This window comes from Rhincodon typus, unplaced genomic scaffold (genome assembly GCF_021869965.1).
Source record: "Rhincodon typus isolate 14 unplaced genomic scaffold, sRhiTyp1.1 hic_rhity00002038, whole genome shotgun sequence".
Taxonomy (NCBI): domain Eukaryota; kingdom Metazoa; phylum Chordata; class Chondrichthyes; order Orectolobiformes; family Rhincodontidae; genus Rhincodon; species Rhincodon typus.
The window spans coordinates 1-12,569 of record NW_025967676.1 but is presented as its reverse complement, the minus strand read 5'-3'; the positions used below and the strand labels follow the sequence as shown (position 1 = coordinate 12,569).

At 38.3% G+C, this 12,569-nt stretch overlaps 1 protein-coding gene across 1 annotated transcript; it reads left to right on the top strand.

Moving 5' to 3' along the window:
• Positions 1-3,024: 3,024 nt before the first annotated feature.
• LOC125481409 (gamma-butyrobetaine dioxygenase-like) lies at positions 3,025-10,517 on the top strand. The gene is made up of 3 exons (XM_048592921.1): positions 3,025-3,089; positions 8,294-8,492; positions 9,858-10,517. The coding sequence occupies exons 1-3, from the start codon at positions 3,077-3,079 to the stop codon at positions 9,874-9,876; spliced, it is 231 nt and encodes a 76-aa protein (XP_048448878.1). The 5' UTR covers positions 3,025-3,076; the 3' UTR covers positions 9,877-10,517.
• Positions 10,518-12,569: the final 2,052 nt, after the last annotated feature.

The window sequence follows — 12,569 nt, the reverse complement described above, 5'->3', positions numbered from 1 at the left end:
TGGCCTGCTGTGTTCATCCAGCCCTGCACCTTGTTGTCTCGGATTCTCCAGCATCTACAGTTCCTACTATCTCTAAAACAACTAGAGACCTACCTAGAGTTAGACGTGTACTGAAACCCATGACGATGGTAGCATCAGTTGAGTTACTGCCCTTGTCACAGCATTTTGAAAATACAGGATGCATACAGAGAGGTCAGTATCAGGAATTGTGGAAGAAGCAGTTCCAATGTTATTGAACAGCAAGAGGTTTGCAGGGCAAGGAGCTGAAGCACCTGTTAGTATGTTCCTGTATGCAGTCAAGCCTGTAGCTGACAATGTCTTCATGAGACAAAGGTTAGAAGAAATTACTGCAAATTTCAAGTCTATCCTTAAGGCTTTTGAAATATATTTCAACCAAAATCAGAACCACATAACTGAACGAGCACAATTTAACAAATATTCCAGAGACCAGGGGAATCCATTGAGTTGTTTCTTAGTGACTTGTACCAAATAACTGATGTGGAAATAAAATATTAAAAGATGAACTAATTCATGTTTGGTTCAGTAAAGGCATCTGTGAGGACAAAATGTCTGATATTTTACAATCAAAGGAGACTTGACTTTGGACAAGCAATTCAGGATGTGACATAGGCTGAGGTCAGAGTTAAAAATCAGGCCCTTACCCAAGGGGAAATACTGAGGCTTCAGTTGAATCAGTCACTTGAATAGGCCACAATATAGCTCCATCTACTCAAAAGGCCACACCTATGGGAAGAGAATGGGAAACTAGTACAGCAGCCATTTTAGGATGTTCACATTGTGGAGCAAAGCAATTCCACAGATGCCATGAATGGAGAGCAGTGTGTTTCTAATGCAAGAAGATTGGATGTTTGAAGTGGTTTTGCAGATTTAAATACATCACCTCAAAAACTGCATGCAATTGCCATGGAGAAAATTACTGAGAAGGGAAGAGAAGGGAAGAAATTATTGAAAAGCAGAAAATTAAATAAATTGCAAATGAAGAACAACCAAGGAAAAACTGCTTTCTTAAGTGAAGTCAAAGAAGGCAAATAGAGTCAGGACACTCACACGGGAAGTGAAAGGCTCAAGACAGGTATTACCTAAAATTCTATGCAGCACTTTTAACTGACAGGTTGCCTTGGTTTAAATTAGTAGTTGCCCAATCATCAACCATTAGACAATAAGGCCCTGGGGGCTCATTCCTTCAAGTATGGGGTCATTTCATTCCCACACTTATTCACAAGAGGCAAAGGATCAGACAATACTCTATGTCATAATGAATAAAGTCTTTTAAGTAGGAATGCAAGTATACAATTAAGTTTTCTGGAAAGAGTGACTACAGTATTATAAGAAGACAATGGAAAGGAATTTCGTCAGGAATTCCCATTCCCTCTTTCAAGGTCCAGGAAAGCTTAAGAAAGAATGTCACATCACATTTCTTTAGGAGGCCAATAATATACTCCCAAGAGGGTACTACGTCCATTGCTGGAGAAGTTTAAAGCACAGCTTGATAGTATAATATTATGAGTGGAGTAGCATCACTGACACAGCCAACAAGATGGTGTTCAGAGCTTGTAACAGAGCCCAAGTCAAACGGTGAGCTCAGGCCATGTGTAGAGTTGCACACATTGAATGTAGCAGTCCAGAGAGACAACCAGCTAATGTTTTTGGTAGTTGACAGTCTGAGAAAACTAGCCCATAGCATAATTTTCAAAGTTAGATGCTACCATCCACCTTTGACAAGTACCCTAAGCCTACAAGTCAAGGTTTTTAAATTATCTTTATCACATGTTTCAAGTAATTTTGCTTCAATAATCTACCCTTTAGAATGTCATTATTCCCTGAAATATTTCAAGTTGGGATGTCTCAAAACCTGGAAAGGAGGAAGTGAATAATTTATCGTATAAATGACATATTTCTATAGGACATGACAAAACGGAGCCCGATCACAGGGTTTGTGAAGTTCTAAATCCCTTGCAGAACGCAGGCCTTACATTGAATGAGAATTGTTAACTTTCAAGGACGAGAATTCAATTCCTGGGCTACGTCATCCAAAAGGAGGAAGCCATAAGACTATCTGGTCCCAGCTTTTCCCAATAACCCTGCACCTTGCTTTAGTTCAAATAATCATTTTGAATAAAAACCGAAAGAACTGCGTATGCTGTAAATCAGGAACAAAAACAGAAGTTGCTGGAAAAGCTCAGCAGGTCTGGGAGTCCGGCAATCATTTTGAATACCTTGATTCAATCTGTCTCCAGCACAACTCCAGGCATTCTCGGTCTTAACTGTTTGCAGTGTGGTAAATTTTTTTCTCACATTATGTTTTTTTTTTAGCAAATTACTTTACACCTATGCCATCTCATTTTTCATCCTCTTACAAGTAGGAACAGCTTCTCGTGATCTGCTCTGTTCAAACCTCCATAATTTTGATATACTTTTAGATACAGAAAACTTAATGGAAGGCAGATGTTCAAGGATGGTTGTCTGTGGAGAAAACTTACAACATTTAAAGGCAGAATGCCTAAAGAGGGATTTAATTGAAAAGAAAATGGAGATGGCAACAGTCGCAGGAAAAGAAGGAAGCAGAATAGCAGTGAATTTCATTGAGAAGTGAGCCAAAGCTTCTCTTATAGAATAGCAATTTATTGTCACATGTATTTACAAAACAAAACAGTGAAAACTTTTATAACTGGCCTTAATTAATGACAGAAGTCATAAATAAGAAGAAAAAAGAAGTAAAAGTTCATCACAGTTCAATTAACGGCTCTTGGGTTCAGGGTATGCTGGAAAACTGGGCCAAAACTGTCACACAGCACCAGGCCAAGACCGCCCAACCACTGCAGGACTAGAACTCCTCATCAGGACTCTGTGCTGCTGAAATACTCGGAAGCCACTGAAGAAGACTTCTACGCCCGGACAAGTCCTCCACGCTGGGACAAGATGGCCATGCCAGGCCGAGAATGGCCCTCCTGGACAAGACCGCCACACCCAGAGACCTCCGTGCCAGCACCAAGCCTATACCGCCATTCCAGGCTGCTGGAAGCTACCTCGTCGCTGGGCTTAGGCCATTCTGCCAATGTCATTAAAAGGTAAGGTAGCATAATAATTGGAAACATTAAAAAGAAACATAGAAAGAGAATAGACGAGCTCCTAGGCTGAGGAGCCCGCATGTTGTGCTGCTACTCCACCACCATCTTGGATATCTGGGAGGTGAGATGTATTTTTTGGGATAAGAGACAAGAAACTAGCTCATGAAATATAAAAAAGGAATAACAATGATCATTAGGGTGACCCCCCTCTAACCCCAAATGTGACCCTCCAATATCAGAAGTATTTAATATTCTAGCAAAGGCAACAAGAGCATCTAAATGGTTAGTGAAAGAACACCTCCACTCATCTGAATGATCACATATATGCCCTTTGGAGTATCACACTGAACAATAATTTTGCAATTACAATTTTCCTATAATTTGGATCCCTCCAATTCACCTCACCTTCCATCTAGCCTTGCAGACTTATTTTGTAAAAGTTATCTTTGTTTTGATGCTGAACTAGCTGCATAGAGGCTGATATCCTGTCACTAAGTCGCCCATTATTTACACATGCACAGTACATGGACTCTGACCAGCTAGCTCAGAGCCAGTCCCTAGAGTGAGGAGACTTTGAGATTCCTGTTCATATCTGTCAACCAGGACTCCCTGATTGGTCCAGGTTAACAGCTCCAGTCAGGGATCTCATACTCAATGAGGTCCACCTAACCCACGTTCCAATCACTACAGATGCCTTCTCTGAGCTATTTCTACCTTCCCCTGCAATATGTGAATGATGACAGTAAGTAGCAGGAAGGATTTGGAGACTATACAGAAAATTAAAACTATTTATACTTCTGCCAGGAAAACATAGTTAATAAAAGTGGCGTAGTCACAAACAGACTTAGATGACCATGTGGAGGGGTGATCTGATCAGTCCATTTAAAATAATAAATGGATTTGAGAAAGTAGATACAAAGAAACAATATCCTTTGATGGAGAATTGAGAGGACATGATCTTAAAATTATAGCTTCGCAATTTAGGAATGTATTCAGGAAGCATTTCTTCACACCAAAGGTAAGAAAAATCTGGAGCTCTCTATCTTAAAAGACTATGGACATTGGGTCGGTTAGAGCTTTTGAGTGTGATGATTTACATGAAGTAAGGGTTATTAAGCTACATGAATTAAACACAGGTAAATGGGGTTGAGGCAAGCTCATCCATGAACTAACCGAATGGTCGACCAGGCTGGAGGAACTGAATTGGTCTACTCCTGTACCTTCCTTGGAAGGCTATTAGTTGTATTTATTGCTTTTGCCTGAGGCAACCTTTAGGAATGCAGCTAAGGGACAATTGAAAATTATATATCTCAGACATGCTGCTCAATTGTACAAGATTAAAAATAGTCTTTGTCTATTCCAATTACAGGCAGACTGCAGTTCTTTCCAAACACAGAATCAAGTATTACCTACTAACTTGAGTTTCTAAAGGATGTTCCTTGAACAAACTGGAAATAAGGTGGCAACTTTGGTCTAATTAATTTTTTTTTGGTTCTAGGGAATAAAAAAATTGCTGAATTGACTCCAAAACAATAAAGTACAATCTCAGAGCCAAGCTCCTCTTGTTCAAAGTCAATCTTTCAATTAATCCTGAGTTGCTGTGACATCATTCTCCTTACTCGCAAAACAAGCAGTGATGGAAGTATTATTGAAGTGGACAATCACTCAGAAAATTACCTTAAGCCAACACAGTAAATATAATGCTGACACTTTTTGGAGTTTTATTTTGAGACCCAGGCCAACATAGTAAATATAATGTTGATACCTTTTGGAATTTTTCTTTGAGAGCCACAGATCATCTTTACCTGGCACTAGCCATACCTCCCTGCCATTATAAAACATTGATCTTTACAGTTTCATGTTAAATGTTAAAGTAGAAGCACACTTTTAAAGAATGAAAGATAAACTATGTTTAAAAAGCTGATATGGTTCCTCTGTTTTCTGTGCTTTAAAACATGTCAGTTTTTGTTTAAATGGAACTTAAACAAGTTCAACGTCTTGAAATAAGCTAAAATATTACGATATGTAACTAAGAAGTGTTGTATCTTTTAAAGGGATTCTGCAGGTTATGTTATTGAATTGATGATTGTAATGATTCAGAGAAATTTTGGGCTGGACCTTCAGGGTTAAGAGTCTTACGGCTGGAACATTTTGGATTCTAATTCTAATCTGTACTGTATCAGCATTGGTGATGCAACATGATTTTTAAAGGCAAAGGTTTGAATGCAGACCAGTTGGTGGTATTAAAAGCAGCCTGGACTTGGGACTTCACCATGGAATTCAGTCTAGCCTCAGGATCAGGACTCTAGAGGTGAAATTCAGCCAAATGTTTCAGGCCAATGACTGTGATGTAAGGTGGGTGACTTATATATAAATATCTCGAGTTGTGGGTTTAGTCTGTGTCTATGATTGTAATTATTTCTGCAGCCATGGTGTTTATTTTTTAAACATAGTTTGCTTGTGAGACTTCCTGGAGAGTAATGGGATTTTCTTTTCCTTGACTGAGTTTTACAAGCAAATAAACTAAATAGTTGTGTGTTAGGTTTTAGATAGAATGATCCGGAACTTATTTTTCTTTGGCTTAAGAAAACAACCAAAAAAGCCCTTTCATTTCACATTTTGCTGAAATCTTAGCTGAGGCTGGATGTGAAAAACAGTTGCTCCTAAAGAATGGAGATAGTTTAGAACTGTTAAGAAATAGATTACCTCTGTGTAAGGAGTGCAGTTTTGAAATGCTAGACCAGAAGTGTTTGGTTAAAACTCTAAATGGGTTATTGGAAGCTGGAGAAATAAGCCTAATTATGTGAAGATTGAAGAAAAAGACTGGCAGATTATGAAGACAGGAATTGACGTCACAGTTACATTAAGGCTATATATGTGATAAAGAGGAAAATTCTTTCTGGTTTGAGTATTGTGATCATGAATTTACTGCCTATTTTGTGGGAAAAATATTGCCTGAGATGTTTATCATGCTGCAAAGAGAAAACCTGAAGCAAAAGCTGAATTTTTTTTAATGTTTGTATCAAGTTACTGAATAAGATCCATATTTTCACCATGACATTGAGCCTCTCCATCATGGTGTAAATGACACCAAACATCCAGAATTCTATGTCGGGCCCTCAAATCTGGCATTTGTCATTTTCATTGGGTTGGGATTGGGAGGGTGGTTTGTAGGTCATGTGAGTATGTGTTTCACAGAGGCAGCTGGCCATTCAAATGATCAATTGCCTCTGATATGATGCGGAAATTAAACCGGGTGAAAGCAGGCATGTTCTTAGTGCACTTGGTTTGAATAGCCAGGGTACACCTTTGGAAAGCTAAGGGATATGTGTGGATATGGTCCTAGGACAAGTTGGAAAATATCAAGATCTGTAACATCTGTCAAAATATTTTTCTGAAGGAGAACACTCAGTAGGCTGTAGTGTTCCTGGATACAGAACTTTAAGTAGTAGAACTTTAAGTAATAGATCCAAGTTCAGCTCTTGGTGGAACCTCAAATTGTCTTGTTCCAACTGTCATTTAGTGCAGTATGGTAGCACAGCAGTTAGCTCTGCTGTTTCACAGGACCAGGCCTCCTTGAGCGACTACCTGTGTTGAGCTTGCATGTTCACCCTGTGTCTGCGTAGGTTTCCACTGGGTGATGCAGTTTCCTTCCACAGTCCAAAGATGTGCTGGTTAGGTGGATGCTAAAAATTACCCTATAGTGATCAAAGTAGGTACTATGCATTCACATTTTGACTGGCAGTGGTAAAATCTCCATGTGGGGTTAATGAGGATGAAGCGGGGGCGGGTGTGCCTGGGTGGGATGCACTTCGGAGTGTCAGTGGGTCAAATGACCTCTTTCTGCACTGTAGGGATTCTATCAACTTTATTTTTTATCTCCTCTCTCTATGGCTATTTAGGTACTAAGTCAACTGGCATAGTAAAGGCAGGGGAAATGGTGGTAGGTGGAAGTAGGCACAAAGATGGCATACTATGAAGGCCTATGTGTAGAGTTCATTAGGTAGCATGGATGGGGAATGAATTGTGTGCAGGACTGAGTGGGAGCGAGGAAGACATGAGGGCTGGAAGAATATATTATACTTTATTCTTTTATTTTAATCTTTTTACACAATGCTTGAACCCTGAAATAGGCTTTCCAACCACCCCCAAATTGAAAGTGGGAAGTGTGAACAACCATTTTTAAAAGCCAAGTTCATGTAACTGGAAATTCTCCCACCTCTACGCGCTTGACCTAGGAATGAAAGTCGGGGTTCACAGTGCTCTCTGATTCACCTGGGGACATACAACAATCTGTGTCTGCAAGAGTCTCTCCTGCTTTAGGAGATTATGAAACATCAGCCAGTCAAGCTGCATTTATTCAATTCATTATTCAGTTATTTACTTGCACTTATTTCATACTTTATTTCAAGACCTTATTCAAAGCACTTCACAAACAATAAAGTAGCTGCTATGCATTCACATTATGACTAGAAACTTATGCCATATAAAAGAAAGGAAGAAATAGCTACGTACATGAAATATTTGAAATAATGGACTTAATAAAACAAAGTTTACAAAAAAATTAGATTTTTAAAACAAAGTCTCCTTTTGGGTTCCCTTCACACTGTTTCCACGTAAGGGTAATGGGGGTACTTCTCTGCTAATTTTTCCTATCGTCCCTAGATAGAACTCAAGATCAAGAACTTTCAATAAGTCATCTCCACTTTGTCTATGACTCCAGGACTCCCTCTACAAATGTTTCAGCTAAGAATGGAATAGGCATGAAGCATTGTGTTGAATTCATTGTTCACATTGTGAAAGAGTTTAATAGCTTATTTGAAAGAAAAACAGAAAATTTTGAAAACGCTTAGGTCTGGCAACATCTTTGGAGAGTGAAACAAATTCAAAATTTCAGGCCAATGATCTTTCATCAGGACTTAGCAAGTTAACCAACTGAGTCCGAGGTTTGCAGGTGCAGATCCTACTCCAGGATTTGAGTGTATAATTGAAGATAACATTTCAGTACTGGTCTGACAGCATTCTGAGCTGACAGAGATGCAAAGTTTCAGATAGGATTTTAAACAGATGTTTTATTTGACTTTTCAGGCAAAAAAAAGACAGAATTTGAAAGATGAATCAAGAGATCTCCTGTTAAAAAGAAAAGTAGTTAAAATTACATTTTTTACAACTCTGAACATGAGTTCTAATTTGTTTTGAAACAGATCAACAGAATTGGGGTTCAGAACTTCAGATCCCTACTGCCAACTTTGAAGAGGTGCTGGACAACGATGAAGTTGCCTATCAATGGCTGAAAACTCTCCGTAGAATAGGAGTTATGCGACTGAAGCATGCTCCAACAGAAAAAGGACAAGTGGCTAAACTGGGAGAAAGGATTGGCTACCTGAGGTTGACATTTTATGGGTAGGTAAAAGAAATAATTCAAATCATTATAACATGTTACAACAAAATGCAACTTTGAAAAATCAAGCGCTGCATATATTTAGCTATGCCGGACATGTTGCTCTTTGAACTAGTGAGGAAGAAAATTTGAAGCTGAATGGCACCGAGAATCTTTGAGTTAAGGAAATTCTGCCTGATGATAGGTCTCTGAATTTTTGAGCTGCAGCTAGTTACAAAACTGCAAGTGCAAAACCTGGGAACTGAAAGCATCCATCTCTCCCTCTCTCTCCCTCCAAATGGGGAATAGGATAGAAAAACCAAGGAAGCTTAAAAGAATTTTTTTTTTAACAAGATCTGGGTCCTATGTTTCAAAGTAAAGAACAACCATTGTTTCAGACAGCAGCATGGCATCCATGCTAAACATCAAGAGGAACTACATGAGATAACTTAACCCACCCTTGGCATCTAGACTTTTGATTTTCAGGATGTCATTTACCCAGAGAGTAGAAAAGAGTCAACCATCTGGAATCACATGTAGGCCAGACCAGGTAACGATATCAGATTTCCTTCCCTAAATAATATTAGTGAACCAGATGGGTTTTTCCAACAATCAACAATGGCTTCATGGTCATCATTAGAACCTTAACTCCAGATATTTTATTGAATTCAAATTTTACCATCTGCCATGGTGAGATTTGAATCCAGGTCCCCAGAACTTTAGCTAAGTTTGTGGATTACTACTCTAGCAATAATACCACTAGGCCATTGCGTCAAGGGTCGAGCTTTTGCTCCGAGGTGGACTCTTCAGCTGCATTAATTAACCAGGGCCTCAGTGAGGGAAGTAGGATCAATAGAAAATTAGCATCAGAGTTGCATTTTCATATAGATGGATGTTTCCTAAAGAAGAATTCCAAAATTGTGGCAGCACATGTGGAAATGACTAGACATTGTCTTGATTGCAGAGAAGCCAGGAGGGGTAGTGAAATTCAAATCGATGTCAAGGGAAGTGAGTGGAGCAGTTTGAATGAAGAATGAGGGAGGACATCTCAGTCAGAAAATTAGTATCAGAGTCTCAAAGGATGCTTGACAAATGATGAGGTGTATTTTTTTAAAAAGAGGTGTATATGTTGAAAGACAAAGGGCAAAAAAAGAATCCAAGTATTTTAATAAGATCATGTCACCACCACAGTAAATTGGACTGTATAGCCAAGCCAACAAAATAGTAGAAAACAGGAACTACAGCCTAGCAGTCGTACATTAGTCCATGTTAGAAAGACAACCAAATCATTCGTAGTGAAGGTGTGAATGGTAAGGGCGTTATTCGCAAGTGAGAAAATATTTTCGAAAGTACATGCATGATGTCAATGGTTATTTATCTGTTGCTAGGTCAAAGGTACATCAGTAGAAGAGGTGAGAGTGACGATGAAGAAAATGGGAAGATTAACTTCTCAGAAACAGGCAGGGCACGTGGAAATCCTTGATTCATTGAGCCAGCAATGGGTCCTATGTAAGGCTTGAAAAGACTACTGAAAGGGACTGTGGGCTCATTCAAAAGGGATTTAATTCTCAGACAATGTCAAGTACTTTCGAAATGCCTTCTCATTCACCGGAATATTCTTCCTATTAGAAATAATACAGAGTGAATAGGTGCGAGTTGTTTTTGAAGTAAACTAGTCTTTTATACTGAATAAAAATGATGGATTCTAGCAAATGAATGTTTTAAAAGAGTCATGGGCCACTCCAGTTTAGAATATGTTCAACAAAAACAAGTTCTATTTGTACATGAAGTCTGTGACTTCATCACCTCTTCCCTGAACACACTAATTTCTGTACCACTACATTTCCAGAAGAAGAAGCAGTTTTGTTCAACCTGGTTTCTATTCAGTTGTAGTCCCTAGTGGTTACTTTGTCCCATGCATGCTCAATTATGAATATAGTGATGAAAACCTTGGAATGTGTTAATGCTGTTATTCACGAAAGAGTTGATTTGCCTTCTGACTTCAATATGCCTTTTGTTGTTTTGAATAAAGATTGCTTTTAATTGAATTGCAGTAATGTTATAGGTCAAGTAATGGTCTTAAGCTACAAATGCTTAAGTGTGTACACAGTCCCAGATAGAAATCACACAGTTAAAATTTGAAAAGAAAGTCCTTTTCCATGAATTACTCCTTGGCTTGCCACATGATCTCTCCTCTCTAGCCATGCCATGGTGTCATTAGTTAGACTTACACTTACATTTTCAAGTTTCTTTTATAATTTCTTGCATGGCAGTTACTAGCCCTTTGACATTCAATGGCATCACCATATTAAATCCCCCATTATCAACATCATGGGTTTATCATTGACCAGAAACTGAACTGAAAAAGCCATATAAATACTGTGGCAACAACAGCAGGTCAGAAACTAGAAATCCTGCAGCTGATAACTCACATCCTGACTCCCCAAAGCCTGACTACTATCGATTAGTAACAAGTCAAGACTGTGATGGACTATTCCCCACTTACCTGGATGAGTGCATCTCTAACAAAATTCAAGCTTTACACCATCCATAAAACAGCTGCTTGATTGGAACAATGTCTACAAACATTCAGTCACTCCATTACCAATACTCAGTAACAGCATTGTGTACCAGCTACAAGTTGCACTGCAGAAATTCACAAAGGCCCCTTAGGGAGCACATTCCAAATCCATGACCACCACCATGTAGAAGGACAAGGACAGCAGTTGAATGGGAACACCATCAATTCTAAGTTTCCTTACAAGCTACTCATCATCCTGATTTGGAAATATATTGCCTGTATCGCCAAGTCAAAATTCTGGAACTTCCTCCCTAATGGCATTATGGTGTAACTACACCACATGGACTGTAGCAGTTCATGAAGGCAGCTTACTATTACCCTCTCAAAGGCAAAAGGCAATAAATGCTGGCCTAGCTAATAAACTCATTTTCCACAAATGATTTTTTTTAAAAACAAGCTACTAAAGTGCAACTTAATAAATTCACAATGAAGAAAACCAGGCATCACAAACCTGAGTAAACAAGACAATCAACTATGTATCTCCTGCACCAACTAACAGATTGAACGATTGTGAAATTAATGATGCAAGGACTGAGAAGGAAGTGTTACTTGGAGTGGGTTCAAAAAGAGAATTGAAGAGAAGGGAAAAAGATTAGATTAAAGAATGGAAGAAAAGAAACAAAGAAAATGTGAAAAAGTGAACATGTAAAATCTAATTACAATTAAAACTGGAGGAAAATTATTCTCTGCACTTCTAATTGCTTGCTGTGACAACAATATTTATTGTACATCTGTTCCTCATCCAAGCTTAGCTATTAATAACCATAATTACCATGCATTTCAATGCTATTTGGATAATGAAATCTGGATTAGTATCACACCACCTAGAACATTTTTCCCCTGTTCTCCTGTCGACCTACTACCTGTATTCTGTATAGGGCATCAATTCCACCAACTGCGTTAGAATTTATTAAAATAAATAGTGATATGGTAAAGCTACTTATAGGTTGATATCCTTAAATAGGAACTCCTTAAAAATGACTATGTACTCATATTTTATAGGTGATCAGGCATCGGGTCCCCTTTATGAAGAGAAAAAATGTTATAAACAGATCCCAGGCTTTCATTAGGTGGCTAGGTGACTGAAATTCTGAGAAACTGTTAAAAATGTTATTTAAAGAATTGCATTAATACAAACATAAAACTGTGATAAAACTGTTGCCTGTATACTGGAGTGATCTTTTCAGTATTTCATGACTAAAGAGCAATTCATTGCTATGTTGACGAGTAAATAAAACTTGTTTACTGCAGCAACCATGAAAAGATCATATCCTGATAGCAGCAGTTATTACTTTGGAAAACATATTTGGTCCAAGTTTAAATAAAATTATCCTTAATCTGTTAAAGCAAACATTTCTGACTGTGCATAGTTACTAGTTTTAATTATAGAAGATATTACTGTCAGATATATAGGAGAAATATATATCTAGAGATTGTATTCTCTATTCATTAGACATTATGGAACAAATCTGATGAATATAGAGGCCCACAAGTCATCCTAAACTTACTGCACTTTCAG